Source organism: Hyalella azteca, unplaced genomic scaffold (genome assembly GCF_000764305.2).
Source record: "Hyalella azteca isolate HAZT.00-mixed unplaced genomic scaffold, Hazt_2.0.2 contig4515, whole genome shotgun sequence".
NCBI classification, from domain to species: Eukaryota; Metazoa; Arthropoda; class Malacostraca; order Amphipoda; family Hyalellidae; genus Hyalella; species Hyalella azteca.
In genome coordinates, this window is record NW_025934728.1 from 84557 (window position 1) to 104470 (window position 19914).

General features: G+C 40.0%; 1 protein-coding gene across 1 annotated transcript in view; it reads right to left on the reverse strand.

Moving 5' to 3' along the window:
• LOC108675258 overlaps nucleotides 1–19914 on the reverse strand; it is a 43989-nt gene that overhangs the window by 18761 nt on the left and 5314 nt on the right. The window contains exons 3-9 of the mRNA XM_047880049.1: nucleotides 18655–18828; nucleotides 15764–15940; nucleotides 9972–10151; nucleotides 8644–8817; nucleotides 3671–3762; nucleotides 3203–3315; nucleotides 972–2653 (exon numbers count right to left, since the gene is read on the reverse strand). Of these exons, the coding sequence (XP_047736005.1) occupies nucleotides 972–2653; nucleotides 3203–3315; nucleotides 3671–3762; nucleotides 8644–8817; nucleotides 9972–10151; nucleotides 15764–15940; nucleotides 18655–18828 (2592 nt within the window). The remainder of the gene's footprint in view (nucleotides 1–971; nucleotides 2654–3202; nucleotides 3316–3670; nucleotides 3763–8643; nucleotides 8818–9971; nucleotides 10152–15763; nucleotides 15941–18654; nucleotides 18829–19914) is intronic.

Sequence of the window (19914 nt, forward strand, 5' to 3'; positions counted from 1 at the left end):
CCTCAATATACTCGAGGTTATCTAAAGATAAGACGGCGATGATTCTGGTAGCGAGATGGCAAGAACGAAATTACCAGAGAAGCTTGATGTGAAATAGCGGTTAGGAAAACTTTGATTCATACGTTGTTTGTTATTTATTCATAAAAATAGAATTAATTCATAAATATTTATTTCCAAAATGTTCTTGAATTGAGACTCAGTGATGGTAGTTTATACTGCGCGTCTTGCCTCCCGTCTGGGAACTTCAACAGTTCCATCACATCCACTTGAGCGACAAATTTTGAACTCTTGCCTAAATTTTTTTTCGATATTTACATTTTTTAAGAGCCACTGCATACCTCAACAATTTGTTAGTTTCGACTCACTATCATAGATTGCTTACATCAGATTCTCGTTGTGCCGCCAGTACAACACATTTGAAACATAATTTTAATAGAAACATATAACTAATAGAAACAGATAACTAATAGAAACAGATAACTAATAGAAACATATAACACATGGAAACATATTACACATGGAAACATATAACTAATAGAAACATATTTAATAAAGAGGTTACACCCTCGTGTAGGGTTGAACGATCCCTTTTAGTTGGGCTCAGGCTGTGGAGGGTTGCTAGAATCTGTCAGTATCTACAGGCAAGAGATAGTCGAAGTTGGGTTCAATTGAATTGATGCTCGTTGGAAATTGATGGCCTTATTGTGAACAGGCAAGTTTAGTTGTACAGCTACAGCTCAACTTGACATTTTTTTTAACTTTGGGCCAATGTTAAAACTAAGGGCCAATCTTACCCGAGCTTATGTTCAAATTTAAGAGAAAATTCACATCGCAAGCAGTGACAATAACGTGCGTATAATGATCAGTAAAAATATTACTTTATCGCTTTGTGTCTAATTTTTACACTTTCCTATCTCAATAAAAATTAATAACCGAATGCATTAGTTAAATGTAGTTTTAAGTATACTCACCAAATATTCCTTTGACTCCCTTCACTCCTTTCTTCTTACGCCCATTCCTCTTCCTGTTAGAATTACGTCGGTGCTCTCGCCGCTTGGGGAGCTCGTCGGCATCGCTTTCTCTCCTCAGTCTGTGGGGCTTCTGAGAATCACTTTGAACGTCCCCATCGCCGGAGTCATTAATCGAACGGAGCTTATTTTTTGGTAAACGATGAATCTCCAACTGATCTTCATGGTATCTGTCGACGTTATTTTCAGTGGAAAATCTTTTTATGTTTACCTTCTCATTTCGATGGGAATGTTGAAATTGAACGTCCAGATTGGGGATAACATTCTGCTTAGCGGCGCTACTTGGCTTCAGCGCAACGGGCGAGAGGTCAAATTTAGAAGATTTTCTTCGTTCTACCGTCCTTAAGTCTGTAGGAGACTCAGAACTCCATTTGGACTTGAAATCCTTACTGAAATCTGAATAATATGAAACGTCATTAGGTTCAGATGGACTAGGGTAGCGGTTGGCATTTGAGAAAAATGCATTAAATGTTCCCAGTCCCCAGTATGTAGCAGCACCGCCATCATTGTGATTGTCGTCTGTTCTCAGGAGACGATAATAATCAGCATAAGGACCACGCATACTCTGCTCCATACTCAAGGCATCTACGAACCCTTTCTTCGAGGGCTCAAGGACCTTTAGTGAGGGCTCAAGGACCTCTTGTGAGGGCTCAAGGACCCCATGTGAGGGCTCATGGACCTCTTGTGAGGGCTCAAGGACCTTTAGTGAGGGCTTAAGGACCTCTTGTGAGGGCTCAAGGACCTCTTTTGAGGGCTGAAGGACCTCTTGTGAGGGCTCAAGGACCTTTTGTGAGGGCTCAAGGACCTCTTGTGAGGGCTTAAGGACCTGTAGTAAGGGCTCAAGGACCTTTTGTGAGGGCTCAATGACCTCTTGTGAGGGCTCAAGGACCTCTTGTGAGGGCTCAAGGACCTTTAGTGAGGGCTCAAGGACCCCTTGTGAGGGCTCACGGACCCCTAGTGAGAGCTCACGGTTTTTTTGTGAGGGCTCAATGTTTTTTTGTGAGGGCTCAATAACCTCTTGCGAGTGTTCAGAGTTTGAGTCAATAGCCGTTCTTTTATAAACATCATCGTCTTTGACCTCCTCTATGTCTTCACCTTCGTTGTTTGCTGATTTCATCGTTGACTTCTCGATCTCAAGATCATTTCCATTTGAATTATCTTCATTATTGACATTTAGGTTATAGCTGTTAGTGGCCTTGACAGTTTTAATCTCAGGGATATCGTAAATTTCTTGTGATGAGTCATCGCTCAATATCGCAGTTAAATTGCTGATTTTGGAGCTGAAAAGAGGGCTGATTTTTGGGTCCAACGATGGCTTTTCTTCATTTCGAAAGCTTCTACTACTATTAAAATTTCTCTCGTCAGCATTTTCCATCATTTTTCTCACTTCGGAATTCGCATTTCTTAGTTTAGAATCGACTCCATAACCTTCGGCCTTAACGCTGCTAATTTCACGTGAATTTTGTGACTCAGAGGACGAGATTTCAATAGAAAAGTTGCCAGAATTTCTCGACCGATTATTCGCACGGAGAATAAAAGCGGCGTTCGTGCCGTCGATTTTTTCTTGCAAGCTTCGTTTTTTGCGTCGATTCCATTTAATCCGGGGATGCAAATCCGGGACACACCTGTAGGATTTACGAACATTTCAATTCACTTAGGGGATTTGCAAATCCTCAGACAATAACAAGCACTCTATTCAGAGCATCCATTAAAATTACTGCAACCTTGCTAAAGCTCTGAGGCCTCTGACGTCATCAACGTAATAAACATAATTCAGTTGTCTATTTAACGGAAATGCCAGTGACCATAAATGACTGTAACCAAGATATATCTGAAAAATTATTAACAAGAGTCACCGATGGAATATTAGGCTTCCTTCGGCGCAATATTGTTGAATTTAGTAGATAATTCACAAGAGACGTTAAAAATTGTTATTATTTATTATGCATAATTTCTCGTTGTAAATAAAATTCTTTATAGTGCGTACAGGTCCAAACTTAATTAATCCTACGCCTACTAATGCAGTACTTACCGAGTCCACACTACAGAGCGCGGGGTACAGTCGGCGGACACAATATTCTCACCTCGGCAGCTTGGCAGGGTACAGTCGGCGGACACAATATTCTCACCTCGGCAGCTTGGCAGGGTACAGTCGGCGGACACAATATTCTCACCTCGGCAGCTTGGCGGGACTCCATCTGCCAGCGACGCAGGTAGCCCCAGGCGGGCCATCGCGCAGGTAGAAGCCTTTGTCGCAGGCGTATCTGATTTGGCGGTTGTTGCGCACCTGCGTAGAACATGCGCTTACACTCTAGTTTTGAATAGTTTTAAACATTTACAAAATTACAATTTTAAAGAAAATTATAATTTTAGCCGCAGGATCTTAGAGAAAAAAAAATATATCTGGAGGTCCACCACTTGAACGTTCAAAAAAACATCGAATATTTCAAATAGGCGCCAAAATTGCCATACTCTCGAGATTATAGCGCATCTTTGGCACAAGATCGGTGGTTAATTTAACGAGGTCTTAACAAAGTTTACAGTTCATGTAAAGTTGTTTTTAAATGTGAATTGTGTGGTCATAGATGCACTGTGAAGTAAATTTGGAACGTTTGTTTGGTAGTAACAGCGAAATGTATTACCTTTTTAACATAAGCTCTGTAGTCGTACATGCCCATGTTGCCCACCAGCAACACACGGCCGTTCTCCACGTATCCCGGGAAGGGGCAGTACACTGGGAAATACAAATGTGTATACAGGGTATACGCATATATACACAATTTATCCTGTGCGTATACCCTGTATACGCACAATTTATATATACATTTATTTATCCTCCCTGTATACAAAAATGCGTACACAGGGAGGATATTCAATATGAAACTGAAGACAAATATTCAAATTTGTTCAAAATTTGAATTAAAAACGAAAATAGTTACATTTACTCGACAAATAATAGTTAATTATTCTAGTTTAGCATGTGATACCTTCAGCTTAGCATATTGATTGGAAAATAAATATGTACGCAACGAAGGGGCAAAACTATATATTTAAACGAGAGCGAAAATTGCATTACAGAATTGTGTATTTCAATGGGAAACATGAAACAAATAATGAACGAAATTCACAACGCTACAAGGATCAAAAAGTCCAATAAAATATTATTTATGTACAAGATATTCAGCAAGATTTTGCGCTCGCTTTAACAATATATTTCCTTGTTAGATATCCCAGCATATCGTTAGCTCACTTCGCGCATAAATAGAGCTCAATCCTAGAGGCTGCGCTCGTGTACGTTATAATTTGAATTACCAGACATTATTTGGTGAAGTTAATAGATAAAATATTAGTCTTGACTGAATATTGACTGCGCATTAGAAATTCGAGATTTATTGAAGATGTTTCCGTAAATATTGTAATTAATCAGGATCTCAACGTCGTGCTCGACGACTACTGAAACTTTCAGAAAATCGAACGTAAGCCCTCTAATTCTCTGCAGCAAACTCAGTGGTAATCACCAACACAAAACGCAAGCCCTCTAATTCTCTGCAGCAAACTCAGTGGTAATCACCAACCTCTAATTCTCTGCAGCAAACTCAGTGGTAATCACGAACTCAAAACGAAAACGCAAGCCCTCTAATTCTCTGCAGCAAACTCAGTGGTAATCACCAACACATAACGCAAGACCTCCAATTCTCTGCAGCAAACTCAGTGGTAATCACCAACACATAACGCAAGCCACTTTATTCGTATATAGCAGCAAACTTTGTTATCACCAAAACTGAATCAAGTGCAGAAAACAGACTCGCGTATTTGTCGACGCTGCAGCCGAACGACGTTGCAGCTGGTAAATACTATGTTATTCGCTGCTGAACAATCGCCGGCAATCACTCGAGCTATCGAACGATCAATGCTAAAAGGAATTTGTGATTTTGATCAATTTGATCAATGCTAAAAATTCCTCAGAGGAATTTATCAGAGGAATTTGTCAGGCATGCATAAAATATATGCCAAACGGAACCAATTCAAGTTTTTTACTACGTAAAAATTCAGTAAAATTTTATTGCTGGTATTATAGGTCATTTCATGTTATGAACAAATCCAATCACAAAAGAAGATTCGTATGATGAATTAAGATAAAGTCTATGGTTTCGATCAGTGTGAAGGAAGGTTGTCGGAACATCAATGAAAATATATCACGGCATTCGGATCTTGCTTGAATTTTAATTTGATTTCGTGATAACTTCATGGTCATCTAGCATAAACATTTTATACATTGAATAAATTAAAAAAAATTCCAAATAACAGGAATGGGAACTTATTCCAGATAATAGGAGTGGGAACTTATTCCAGATAACAGAATTGGGAACTTATTCCAGATATGAGGAGTGGGAACTTATTCCAGATAACAGGAATGGGAACTTATTCCAAATAACAGGAATGGGAACTTATTCCAGATAACAGGAATTGGGAGATTGCCGGAAACTTAATGCATGCAATCTAAGAATACACGCGATTTCTGCTGCCTAGATTGCCTGCAATTTAAGGTCACCGGACTTTCTTGGCTTACAAATGCCGAAGTGAAACACTTCCAAATAACTGCATGGCTGCTCCTCACGGCTTCAAGAGCATTTCATGGCGATGGAACGTCTTCTTTGTCCATCTCATCGGAAATTCATGGAGCGAATAATAGAATTGTTTGTGAAGAAGCTCTTGTACCGAAGGAGGGAAAAGTCGGAGCAGTAAGAGTCAGCGCTAGGCTAAATAAAATGGAAAGTATTTCCATTAATTTCGCTTGACATGGCAATGTCGACCGTATACATGTCCTTCATTTGACATACGTATGTGGGTTAGTTTTGCATACGTTTGTGCGAATATGGTTTACCGATATAACGATTTTTCATTTTGAGATGCGTTTTCATTAACCGACCAATGACAAATATTTTTGCATCTGGTTATCAATGATAACAATTTATTATTTTGCGATGCAGTTCCATTAACCGACCATGACAAATCAGCCGCAGATGCCAAACAATATTTGAGCATCTGTTCAAAATTGCATAAGCTCCTGGAAAGCGAGCTTGCTTGCAAACGATGTGACGCAAAGTGAAATCCGGAGCTGAGATGTTGAGTTTTGCTTGCCGGCCGCGCCGTTGCAGGCAAAATATGAGAAAACTTGTCGCAGTTTAAGCTCTGAGATGAGGCAGGAAGTTCTGGCCTGACGCGACTGGCATAAATCGTAGAGGTTATCACGTCTCTTATGCTGGACCGAGGACGCATGGCAAATGGGGCTCGAGAATTGATGTCGAATCTGACCGAGAATACGCCGTGAGTCTGGCGGGAGGGAGCGAAGAAGGAATCGATCCTGATGAAGAGTTGTAAATCTACGTAGACGATGGAACGTCCGCTAGGAGATTAGATCGCAAGCCTGGGACAGGAAAACTTGTAATCCTAATGTTAACTAAGAATTGGTATAAGAAAACTTGGAGTAAGCTAAAGTGTAGTGCCTGTCAAAATAAAATTATATCTTGTAACCGTTTCGTGGTTCTACGAAAGTTCGATTGTCGTTCTGTTATCTTGGGAATAATATAAGGGTAGAACCTTGGAAATGCTTTAAAAAAGAAAATGAAGAACTAAAAATCGTATTTGACATTAATTAATTCTCTCTATTGAATGGAGTTTTATCATCAATTATACAATATTAGATCAATTAGATGCGACGAGTCAGAAAGTATCAAAACTGAGATCAAAGCCGACATCCACCACTATAAAGGGCAAGGCAGCATCCACCACTAAGGGCAAGGCAGCATCCACCCCTAAGGGCAAGGCAGCATCCACCACTAAGGACACTGCAGCATCCAACACTAAGGGCAAGGCAGCATCCACCACTAAGGGCAAGGCAGCATCCACCACTAAGGGCAAGGCAGCATCCACCACTAAGGACACTGCAACATCCACCTCGAAGGGCAAGGCAGCATCCACCACTAAGGACACTGCAACATCCACCCCTAAGGGCAAGGTAACATCCACCACTAGGAGCAAGGCAGCATCCACTACTAAGGGCAAGGCAGCATCCACCACTAAGGGCAAGGCAACATCCACCACTAAGGGCAAGGCAGCATCCAAGCGATGCAGCTAACGTGGTTCAGCGGGAGAACGCGATGCAGCTAACGTGGTTCAGCGGGAGAACGTGATGCAGTTAACGTGGTTCAGCGGGAGAACGCGATGCAGCTAACGCGGTTCAGCGGGAGAACGCGAAGCAGTGGGCGAACGCGAACGAAGTGTCCGCTTCTCGTATTTTAAATCTTCTAATTTATACGCGGAAAATCGTAATTAATAATAGCGGTTACAGCGTTTATTAGGCCGTAGGCCTGTCGCCGATTCTTAACATCGCAGAACATTCACAGCATTTTGCGGTCTCGAACTCGCAACTCACTGCTACAATTCTGCTTTGCTTAACCGCCCGGCCTCCTTGCCGATTCTGACCAGAAACTGGGGCACAGAGCTGGGATCGAACCCGCGTCTCTCTAAGCCAATCTTGGTACTCTGAACTGTAACCACTAGGCCACCCTGCGTAATTAGTTGAATAAATGATGAATTAGTAAATTGACTAGATTAACTCGCATCAGGTTCTCGTCTACGTGAGCATTTTCATTGTCCATAGAATTGCAGACCACGGCCGCTACGCAATACTTAACAAGAGACAAACAGTAATAACGGTCGTCACGGTTCACTCTAAATAGTTTACTTTATAGTACACTATATACACTATACAGGTCCAGTACGCTATATACACTATGCAGGTCCGGTACACTATATACACTATACAGGCCCGATACACTACATACACTATACAGGCCCCGTTCACTATATACACTATGCAGGTCCGGTACACTATATACACTATACAGACAGGCCCGGTACACTACATACACTATACAGGTCCGGTCACACTATATAGGTCCGATACACTATATAGGTCCAGTACACTATATACACTATACAGGCCCGGTACACTACATACACTATACAGGTCCGGTACACTATATACACTATACAGGCCAAGTACACTACATATACACTACACAAGTCCGGTCACACTTAGCCCGGCCCGACAGATAAATCTAGGGAGATCTTCACGGCACGAGACCTTATAGCGACTACCTCAAGTGCACCGCCTACCGACCGCGGTAGCACTGGTCTATGCCTAAATATTGTGAACAATACGCTTTCCTGTTAATCATGAAAACGATAATCAGACGAGACTGCCCACCAAGCATCTGACGTTGAAAAAACGTTGATTATTGGTTGATTTCAGGTTGAAATGTTGAACAACCAAAATTAAACGTCCGATCAACGTCGAAATCTGACCAAAACAAGAACGGACGTGAAACAACCTTATTTCAACTTTGAATGTTTATTTATTTTTAAACGTCCGCTCAACGTCGAAATCTGACCAAAATTTGAATGGACGTGAAAGAACCTTATTTCAACTTTGAATGTTTATTTATTTTTAAACGTCCGATCAACGTCGAAATCTGACCAAAATTAGAACGGACGTGAAACAACCTTATTTCAACTTTGAATGTTTATTTATTTTTAAACGTCCGGTCACCTTCCTGACAGACGGGCATGACGCCGGACCAGTTGCCGTAGTGGCAGATTGTCGTGCGGTCGCCCACGAGTTCGAAGCCGTCACGACAGCGGTACTTGGCACGAGTGCCGTGGTCGGACCGGGGGGCGATGACCATACCGTGTCGGGGGCTCAGGGGGAGCTCCTTGCAACGTGCTGTGGGGGAGGGAGGGAGGAGGGGGTGAAATGGGGGAGATGTGTTCTAGGTGAGGGAGAAATGGGGAGTAGAAGCGTGAGAAAAAGACTGACGAGTAAAAGGGATATAAAAAAAGATTAATGGACGAAAAACTTTCACTTTGGTTCGAAAAACTTTTACTAGGGATCGAAAATTCACTTGGGATCGAAAAACGTTTACTAGGGATCGAAAAACTTTCACTTGGGATCGAAAATTCACTTGGGTTCGAAAAACTTTCTGCAAAAAAACTTGAATTGCAGAATGACAAATCAGAAGAAGCAGTAATACAGCAATGGTATAACAGTTAAATGGCATTTACCGGCAAGAAGATGCAGAGAACGAATATTCCGGTCAGAATTGAATAGCGATTCAGAGGAGGAAGATCAGTCAAATTGAGAATTAAATAGCGAGTCTGAGGATGAAATTCAGTCGAATTATATTCGTTAGAAAAATTAGGGAGCGATCGGCGACAAACTGTTCCTGCTCCAGGGGCTCTCACCTGGGGAGTACTTGGGGCTCTTGCTCCAGTCGCTCTCACCTGGGGAGCACTTGGGGTTCTTACTCCAGATATTCTCACCTGGAGAGCACTTGGGGTTCTTGCTTCAGGCGCTCTCACCTGGAGAGCACTTGGGGCTCTTGCTCCAGCTCTCACCTGGGGAGCACTTGGGGTTCTTACTGAACGCTCTCTCACCTGGAGAGCACTTGGGGCTCTTGCTCCAGCTCTCAACTGGGCAGCACTTGGGGTTCTTTCTCCAGCTCTCACCTGGAGAGCACTTGGGGCTCTCTTGTTCCAGGCGCTCTCACCTGGAGAGCACTTGGGGCTCTTGCTCCGGTCTTTCTCACCTGGGGAGCACTTGGGGTTCTTGCTCCAGCTCTCAACTGGGCAGCACTTGGGGTTCTTTCTCCAGCTCTCACCTGGAGAGCACTTGGGGCTCTCTTGCTCCAGCTCTCACCTGGGGAGCACTTGGGGCTCTTGCTCCAGCTCTCACCTGGAGAGCACTTGGGGCTCTTGCTCCAACTCTCACCTGGAGAGCACTTGGGGCTCTCTTGCTCCAGCTCTCACCTGGGGAGCACTTGGGGCTCTTGCTCCAGCTCTCACCTGGGGAGCACTTGGGACTCTTGCTCCAGCTCTCACCTGGAGAGCACTTGGGGCTCTTGCTCCAGGTGCCGTTGAAGCACTGCGGCTGCGCCAGTCCGAACGCTAGTTCGTAGTTGTGGTCGCAGGTCACGTTAATGGTGTAGCCGTGGGGCACGGTCTCGTGGGGCGTCACGCCCTCCATGGTGCCGTGGTCGATCATGGGCACAACACACGGCGCTGGACGTATCAATTGACGTATCATTAACGGCGCATACTGACGTATTAATTGACGTGTCATTAATGTCTCATACTGACGTATCAATTGACGTGTCATTAACGCCTCATACTGACGTATTAATTGACGTGTCATTCACGCTTCATACAGACGTATTAATTGACGTATCATTAACGGCGCATACTGACGTATTAATTGACGTATCATTCGTGCCTCATACTGACGTATTAATTGACGTGTCATACTGACGTATTAATTGACGTATCATTCACGCCTTATACTGACGTATTAATTGACTATCATTCACGCCTCGTACTGACGTATTAATTGACGTATCATGTACGTCTCAAACTAACGTATCAATTAACGTATCAATCATCCAAAATAACTTGCCGCGTTGTATTTGACAAGTAGAAGTTTTATTTCATTTCTTCACTAGTGCTCATCATAGAATAAAGTCACCGGTAAATATTTCACACGTCAATTTAGGATCGCTTGAAAAAATATTTAGGAAATTAAACATTTTAGTTACATATGACGAGAAGGTTACTATAGCAAAACCGACAGGCAGCATTAAAAAAAATTAATTCGCACCGAAGACATTGTGAAATATACGTTATCATAATTTAACAGATATTCTAGATTAGTCCTATGTTGAAAGAGTCACTCAATCAAGATGACATTGAATAACGCTGGATATTTTTCATGACATTGTAATGAGCATCAGAATAACTTAAATGTAATTATCAAATATTCAATATGAGAAAAGATAAATGCATGCAAGTATCTTAGCGAAATGCAAAGGAATTTCGATAATGGAAAGATGACAAGAATTGAAAAGCGTGCAATATTAAGGCCTCAGTCCGATAAAACTCAAGATCGTCGAGTCTTAATATGAACTTCAAAGAAGTTTGAGTTTGCATTCAAATAAAACTTCAAGTCAAATATTTCAAAATCTCGAGTAATAAATGCGAGCAATAGGCGAAAAAAGTCGCATAAAAAAAGAGCTTTTTGAAGCAGAGGAACTTGACAACACGTGCCTCGCGATATCAAAGATGCGATGCGAACTATTAGAAAGCACATTCTTAACAAATTATTGCTGCAAGTTGATATTATAAAGAGTAGAGAAAATTTATGGAATTTGATATAAACATGCAGGTGACAAATTGAAATTTCGATCTCGCCTTCAAATGATATAGCTTAAAAATGTGTGGTGTTAATAAAAAACTGTAAATGAGGGCTTGATTATTGGTCACATTTCGGATTATCAATACTGAAAAAAAGCAAGTCCTAAATTATCTGGAACAGCAAATTTATTTATCTATCAAATGCTCGAGACATTATTGTCGTCATTAATTGTTTCTTAGATAAGCGGACCGTTTTGCCCAACATTTTGTCGATTCGCCAGATTTAGAACCACCGACTTATTTCAAAACTCATTTTTAGCGACCCAGAGCAATTACTATTTACTTAAGAACATCAAGACCTTATTGACTCATAAGTCGTCTGCTCGTGGCGACACTCAGAGAATTGAGGTAATTTGGGTACAAATAGCGACGCACTTCTAGTACTTATGTGGGTCATCTTGAAATTGTTTGACCCGGTGAGACGGCTCATCAGTGCTACGTCAACTCTATTCGTGTTATCGGCAAGAGAGTGTGTCACTAATCGTACAATATTCATCGTACGTAAACAATATTCATTGTACCTATACAGTAGGTACAAGACAATATTCATTATATCATTTATTCCGAGTACACAGGACTCACCATAACACTTGGGCATCGGCTTACTCCACATGGTCTGGCACAGCATGGACCGGAGACTGGGTTTGGTCATTGTACCTTTACAGTAGGTACAATACAATCTATTGTACCTACACAGTAGGTACAATACAATATTCATTATACCGTTTATTCCCAGTACACAGGACTCACCATAACACTTGGGCATCGGTTTACTCCACATGGTCTGGCACAGCATTGGCCGGAGACTGGGTTTGGTCATTGTACCTATACAGTAGGTACAATACAATATTCATTGTACATTTATTCCCAGTACACAGGACTTACCATAACATTTGGGCATCGGCTTACTCCACTTGCCGTCCGACTGACACACCGTCGACTGCGCCCCCACGATCGTCATGCTCGGCTGGCACCTGAAGATGATCGACGCACCCTGGGAGGTGCCGTTGTCTACGTTCTCCAGCCACCCGTTGTGCAGCGTGCCCGGGTGCCCACAGTTAATTTCTGCGGGTGCCCACACTTTATTTGCGTGAGCATGACGCATTCAGTGTGAACCTCCTCAGTTACATCCGGAAATAATTGTTATAAATAAATATAATGCGAGCATAGCGATTCTGCGGGTCCAGCCACCCGTTGTGCAGCGTGCCATGCGGGTGCCCACAGTTTATTTCAGCGGGTGTCCACACTTTATTTGCGTGCGTTGTCGCATTCAGTGTGATCCTCTTCAGTTACATCCGGAAATCTTTCTTATAAATAACTCTAACGCGAGCATAGCGACTCTGCGGCGGAGGCTGAAGCATACCTTGAGTTTTGTTAGGGTAGTAAACTCTTGTGTGCTTTCTCAATTATCTTTAGTGTGCTTCGTTATTTACCTCTTGTGAGCCTTCGTAATTATTTTCATAGGCGTTTAACTCCTGTTTGTCTCTTCAATTACCTTCTGTATCTCCCAAGTTTTGGCCACTTTTAAGTTACCTCAGTTCCCAGTAGTTAGTTCTGTTTTCTCTGTCACTCCCTTCTACTGACTCCTGAATTACCTCTTAACCCTTAGTGTACCGACGGGATTTCTCGTTCCCATGCCATTAGGTACGAATATCATTGGCGATATTATCATAGGCAGACAGAGGGTTAAAACACTGTCTTTACAGTGGCATCTAAATTCCCGTATTTCTCCTCACTGAATTCTAAGATCAACACGAGATTTAATTGAGAGATGACTCCAGCGACGTGAAGTGAGTGTATCCACCTATAATGTTGGGTTATCTGTAATTAATTTCAACAAGCATCCACAGAATTTCGCAGCGATGGGTATATATAGTTCAGCTTATTGTTCGTTAGAATGAGAAAATTCTGAAAAAACTGCTTTGAAAGTTTTTGAAAAACTGTTTTGGTAGTTTTCCTTCGTCTACTACACATCATGCAACTTATTTGGTATCAGATGGTTGAAGGAGTCTTTTGCCAATCGGAGCGACTTTCGGCTGCCGCAGCCAATAAGACAGGCGATCCAATCTTCGATATAACCTCTTCATTAACGTGATAGTGAACGACATGCGTTCATGTACACACCATGATTCCTAGGCGAAGATATAATACTGCTGCTAACAATTTTTTTCTGTATACGATCCTGACGAACAAAATATCGAGTCGTAAAGTTTCAACTTTCCTTGTCCAGCGCAGTTGTTAGATTGCCGCTCAAAGGCCCCGAGCTTGAAAAGTGCATAACATTGAACTGATTAAAAAGCCTCAAAAGATTTTCAGTGAAGCTAAAGAACTTTTATGAGCTTGATACGCATGTTCAAGAAGCGCGAAAGCTTAACGGAATAATACAAGGCAAATGCTCTGGTAGATTATCAACCTTTTTAGCCTTGTAGTTTGAGAAACGGCTTTCAGTTTTATCCCGTTTTTATTGTTAATACTTATCGAGGGCTGCGATTTCGACTGTTCTCATTCCGCGGCTTGAAGACTCGAACCTCAGATTATGCATTTAAAATGTTGGCAGATGACCTCCATTTACCGCCATATTATTCACACTAAACTGCTCAGGTGATCTGCAGCGTCGAAATAAAACACGCGACCAACTTTATTCCGTGAATTGAAGGAAAAATACTTCATTAAAAGAAGAAAGAAGTCGGATTAGGGAGATCCATGCATGCACAATGGCTGTAAATATAGATAAAAAACCATGCATAGAGTAAAAATTTGCCGGATAAAATCCGGATAAGCACAATGAATAGAAGTTGGATAATAAGCGAGGTGGTACGATCTGGTAGAAAAACTCGTTGAAAATAGATTCAAATTCCACTCTTTAAAAAATTAAAACCCTGATATTTTTTAGGAACTTAACTCATAACTCTTTAGGATTTATGATTAACATTCGAACAAGGTTCGATTCATGATTCATAGCTAAAAATAAATAACTCACCTAATAAGTGATGAATTAACCTAATCCTTTTTTTTGTTATTCAAAATTATTCAATTTTCATCTCAAAATTTATTTCTCATTTACAACGTGACTCAAACATAGGCAGCAAAATATTCAAATAAAACTAAGCGTGGTGAAAGATGCAGATTCTTCAGTAAATTTTTTTTTCATATCTGTTGAAAATAGGAGCGCCCGTCCTTAAAACTGGAAGGTCTATAGGTCGTGAGCCAAACCTTCCCAGCTGATTCATATTCATACGAGGAATATTATGCAGAGCTATATCGGGTAAATTGAAAAATGTTCAGCTCGATGACGAAGTTGGGTAGCATAAAAATCGAATTTGTATTATTTAAAGTTATTAATGGCCAAGACCTGAACTATTCCATCAACGTTCCAATATGCAAACGCGAAATTTGCATTCAAGCGGATGCCTTGATTTTTGATGTAGTGATAAAAATTCAATTACTTTGTCGATCAAATCGACAAGCCTATAGCAATTGCAATTCTAAAATACCGGTGCGAAAAATTGCAGGTTAAATTTCTGTCCATTGCAGCGGTGGCGTATTACAGTGATTAATTCACATACGGTAATTCGCTTAACTTATAACATTGACGACTAAACGAAGCCAAAGCTTCCGTCGCACACCAAAATCGTTAACTAATTTGTAATTACCCATTAAAAAGCGATTTCATTTATGAGTGAATACAATTTTTCATTCGCTTTTTTTAATTTGAGCCTTCTCATGTATTCTTTTGTGATCAAAAATTCTTCTGAGATAAAAAATTCTTCTGAACCTAGCATCGAATATTTGGAACGTTTATGCCCAACTGGGAAATTTTAGCAATGATGTTGTCGGTCAACTTTTAGGAATTACATCATTTAAATTATTTCTCTCTAATCATTACAACAGCAAATGAATAAATCATCAATGAATCAAGCCAGCAAACCCGAACTTACTTATGCATGGTACTGCTAATTGCAGAGTCAATGGAAACGCAGGAAATGCAGAAAAAAAATAATTGAAAAAGAAAAATGGATGCACGAATAAATACGTATGTATTAATTAGATTATCCATTGTAAAAATTAGGATGCAGAAGATAAAAGACTTTCACGACATGTTTAGAAGATATTTGATAACAAGGTAAAAACAGAAAATATATCGTGAAGAAAAAAGTTTCAAAGCATTAGCAGAGATCCTCCGAGCAAGAAATTTCCAAGCGGAAATCCAAAATGCCAGATGCCGAAGGTACGCGGACAAGAGGTACTCTGGGGCCATACTTTCAAAATTCGCTAATTGAACGTAAGTACTTACGCTCTATTTTCTTGTCTATGATTGGTGGATTTTGCTTGAAAGGCCGTCAATGATTGGTTGATGAACTTACGATATCTTAACTTCTTTTGAAAGTATAGACCCAGTACAGCAGCAGCATGACTGCTTGACGTACCGAAACACTGCGGTATTTTGTGGGACCAAGAGCCGTCTGCCTGGCACACTGAGCGGTCACTCGTACCCACGAACTTCATGTTATCCTCGCAGTGGAAATGAACGACAGCGTTGAGTGTTGTGCCCGCACCCTCGACCCAACCGTGGTGCAATACCCCGGGCGACCCGCAGTTGATCTCTACCGTGGATTGTTAGTTAAACTGTACGTGATTCATGTTGAATGCGGGACATTGCTAGAGGTGGTACAGGAATACGGAACATTGCTAGAGGTGGCAGGAGGAGGTGTAGGAATGCGGGAAATTGCTAGAGGTGGTACAGGAATGAGGGACATTGCTAGAGGTGACAGTAGATGCAGGAATGCGGGACATTGCTAGAGGTGGCAGGAGGTGATGTAGAAAAGGGGTTTCTGAAGCGTTATTATTTGTTAAACGAACGTACGAACGCGCGTTTTTTTCTTGGTTTGTTGATATGGTTTTCGAGTACAATGTTTCGAGTAAAATATTGACAACTGAGACGGGAATGAGATTATACTGCATTCTATGTTTATCATCTTCGCCTCTTGTAGATAAATTTATCTTTTTTTATTAAAAAACGTTTATTCGATTCTGGTGGAATTCGAGGTTTGACCATCAAGAAGAAATAATTGAGCGTAAACGAGTATTGAATATATTGCATCTCAAAATAGGTGCATCATGGAATATTTGATTTTTTCTTTCGTATAGCTGATGAAGAGAATCAATTTACAGATGTTGGTCTACGGAAATCAAAACGAACATTTAATTATCTTTCCACAAAAAATTGGGATATAATAAAATTAATTACTTCGGATGAAATTAGTCAAAAAATATTCAATTACATGAAATAAAATTATTATAAAATTTCCAATTAATAAGCCATTGTTTATATTATTTAATGTAAATCACAAGTTTAGATTGTCTTTGAGAGGATTCTTTGTGAAAATTGAGCAGCTATTATTTGTACGAGATTTTAAATAGAATTTAAGAAAGAATCAAAACCAGTAAGACTGAACATGAATGTTCGAATGACGTCAAATAAGAGAAGTTCTCAGCGACAAAGTTAATCAGTCTTTTCGTTAAAGATGTGCCATCAGTTCAGTTCAGCAAATTCGACAATTGCGACGTTGGCAAGTTGAAATTTTGGCCGGCAATTTAGCAGGCAAGAAAAAAGGAAAAGTGTTCTTCTTTTATCGAGAAATCCCAAGCGCACGTATTTTTCAAGTTTAATTTAGAAGGAAATTAGGAGCGGAGTAGAGGGCATTAGCAGCGTAATTACGGCGCTGACAGGCGCAGAGAGTCGGAATGACACACGTGGAGGTATGAGTGGTGGCGTGATGTCTGGTTATATTGTTACATAACAAGATATTCCATAATTGTTTTGTGCAGGTAATTTTGATATTAAGTCTGTAATATAAAGTTGGTGGAGATTGCGGTACTTGTCACGTTGTTGCGTTGAGTAGTGCTGGCATTATGATGTTCTGATTTTTGATATAAGATTTTGGTGCTTGTTATGATCAGAATGTGATTATAATGGGATTATGAGTGTGAGCTGTTCGGAAATGGTGCTCTTAGTTATCATATGAATAGTAATGATGATGTTTATGGTGTAACAATTCTCGTCACATTATAAGGGCGGTTGGATCATTTTATTTGGCCTCAGAACTTTCCAAAGTAATTCATGTGCACTTTCTTATTGTGCAATAACATACGAATTATCGTTAGAAAAAGATTGTGCTGGCACGTAATAATTTTAATTTCCTAGCTTATTAATTTGTGCACGCGCCTGGAAACTCGTAATAGTGGCCGCAACTGCGTTCAACAACTAAATATGCAGTCGCTCAATATTATCATAGCGCTTCCATGTAATTGTGCAATGTACCCGCGCTTGTGTTTACAATTCAGCTTCATCTTAATTATGTAATTTCTCTTCTACAGATATTCTGCTCTTGTCTTCGCGATACAAGGTACGACTTTTGTTTTCGCAATAAATTGTTTCATAGGAATGACATCGTTCCCCACGAGGCAGCAATTCATGAGGAGCATGGCGTATGATGGTTGTAAGATTATTGGTCCATGCTGGTTTATTACATTTTTTAGAAACAATTCGATTGAAAATATTTAGAACGGACAATAATTCTCCATTGGGTAAAATTTAAAAACTTGCCGAATTAAATTCATTCAAGACCAAAACCTGAAAGATGATATATACATTAGGCATAAAAAACCACACGCAAATAATGCAGTCTATTAACTTAGTGAATAATAAATGGAAAGAAGGAAATCAGACCATTTGTAAATGATCGTGAATTCTGATTACTATTAAGGTCACGCTTGTCTTTTATTAGTATAAAGCTTCATGAAAATTGAACAATTAATAAACTTGTTACGTTTTGCTCAGATGTTCGATTGAAAGCTTATTAATAAGTATATTTTAAAAGATAATCATGGCAGCATATCAAACAACATTTATCACAGAATATATTGCACACGAATACATATTCAATTTTGATGATATTAATATTAATGCAATTCATTAACATTGCACTTTAATACAAATCAAACATATATATTTAAATAAATATAATATTATAATATAGATAGCGAAATATCATAATATATATTCTTAATTTAATACAAATCAAACATATATATTTAAATAAATATAATATTATAATATAGATACTTAAATATTATAATATATATTCTTAAATATATATACGCACTTCAATGCAACTTAAATATATATAATATTATAATATAGATACTGAAATATTATAATATATATTCCTAAATATATATACGCACTTTGTTGCAACTCAAATAATAATTTTTTTTTTGTAAATTAATAGTCTGTTTTGAACTCCACGAGTCGCACCTTTACACTGCGGCTTCTCGCCGGTCCACTTCTTGTCGGAGTCGCAGCGACGCGTCGCTGAGCCGACGATCATGTAGCCGAAGTTGCACTCGTAGGACACGACGGCGTTGTAAGATACCGCCATGAATATGGCCTTGCCGTTGTCGGGGTTGTCGGGGATGTCACACTGCACCGCTGCACCACACAAGTACGTCAGTAAAGCAATGTTTATTACCTACAGTCAGTTATAGTAATGTTTATTACCTCGGGTCATTTTACGTTGAATTTACAACGATACCGCCATGAATATTGCCTTGCCGTTGTCAGGGTTGTCGGGGATTTCGCACTGCACCGCTGCACCATACATGTACGTCATTAAAGCAATGTTCATTACCTACAGTCATTTGACGTTGAATTTAACGTCGATTAGACGTTGTGGCGTCGAATTAACGTACATTAGGCGTTTAAAACTTACCTGCCTCGTGAGTAGTTACTGAGACGATAGAATTTTCACGATGATTATTAGCCTAGAAAACGACATCAGACATTATCCTCTTATGTTTCTTTTGATGTGAGCGTTATTTAGGTCAAATATCAAGGTTATTTAGATGTTATGGGTGCAATCAAGATTTTTAGAGGCAGTACGAAATGTTTTTTTTAATAAATACAGCCCGTTAATTGAAAATTTAGTTCATACTATAGATGGTCCGTTCCCTTTGCAAATATACGTTTGACGGGAAAGAGCGCGAAATTTATTTACTATATATTTATTATTATATTTACATCTTCCTGAAAGAAAAGCATTCGAGGGCCTCCATCTCACAATAAATAAGAAGCATTTTTGTGATAGATCGAAGTTATCAAGCAAGATTATGCGCAAACGAGTCCATGTATTAATGAATATTAATTACATTTCACATAAAAATCGGTACAGCACGGAATATTTGAACTGATTTTTTCGCAAAGCCAGTGCAGAAAATCGATTTACTATTATTTGTCTACGGATAGCAAAACGAATATTTAACATCTGGTGGATGAAATATTTCAACAAAAATTAAGATACTTAACGTACAAAGGAACGTGTGGCGAAAACTGCGACGAAAGCGCCCTGTGAGCGACAATTTATCTGAATGAATAGCAAAGTTTAATGACCTGAGAATGAACACAGTATAATATCATCGTGTCCAAAAATCCACGATGAGAATCGGCGATTAAAGTGACTGCATTTTAGCCAAAGTGAAAAACCCATTAAACCTGAACACCTCGAGGGTAGCTTGTATT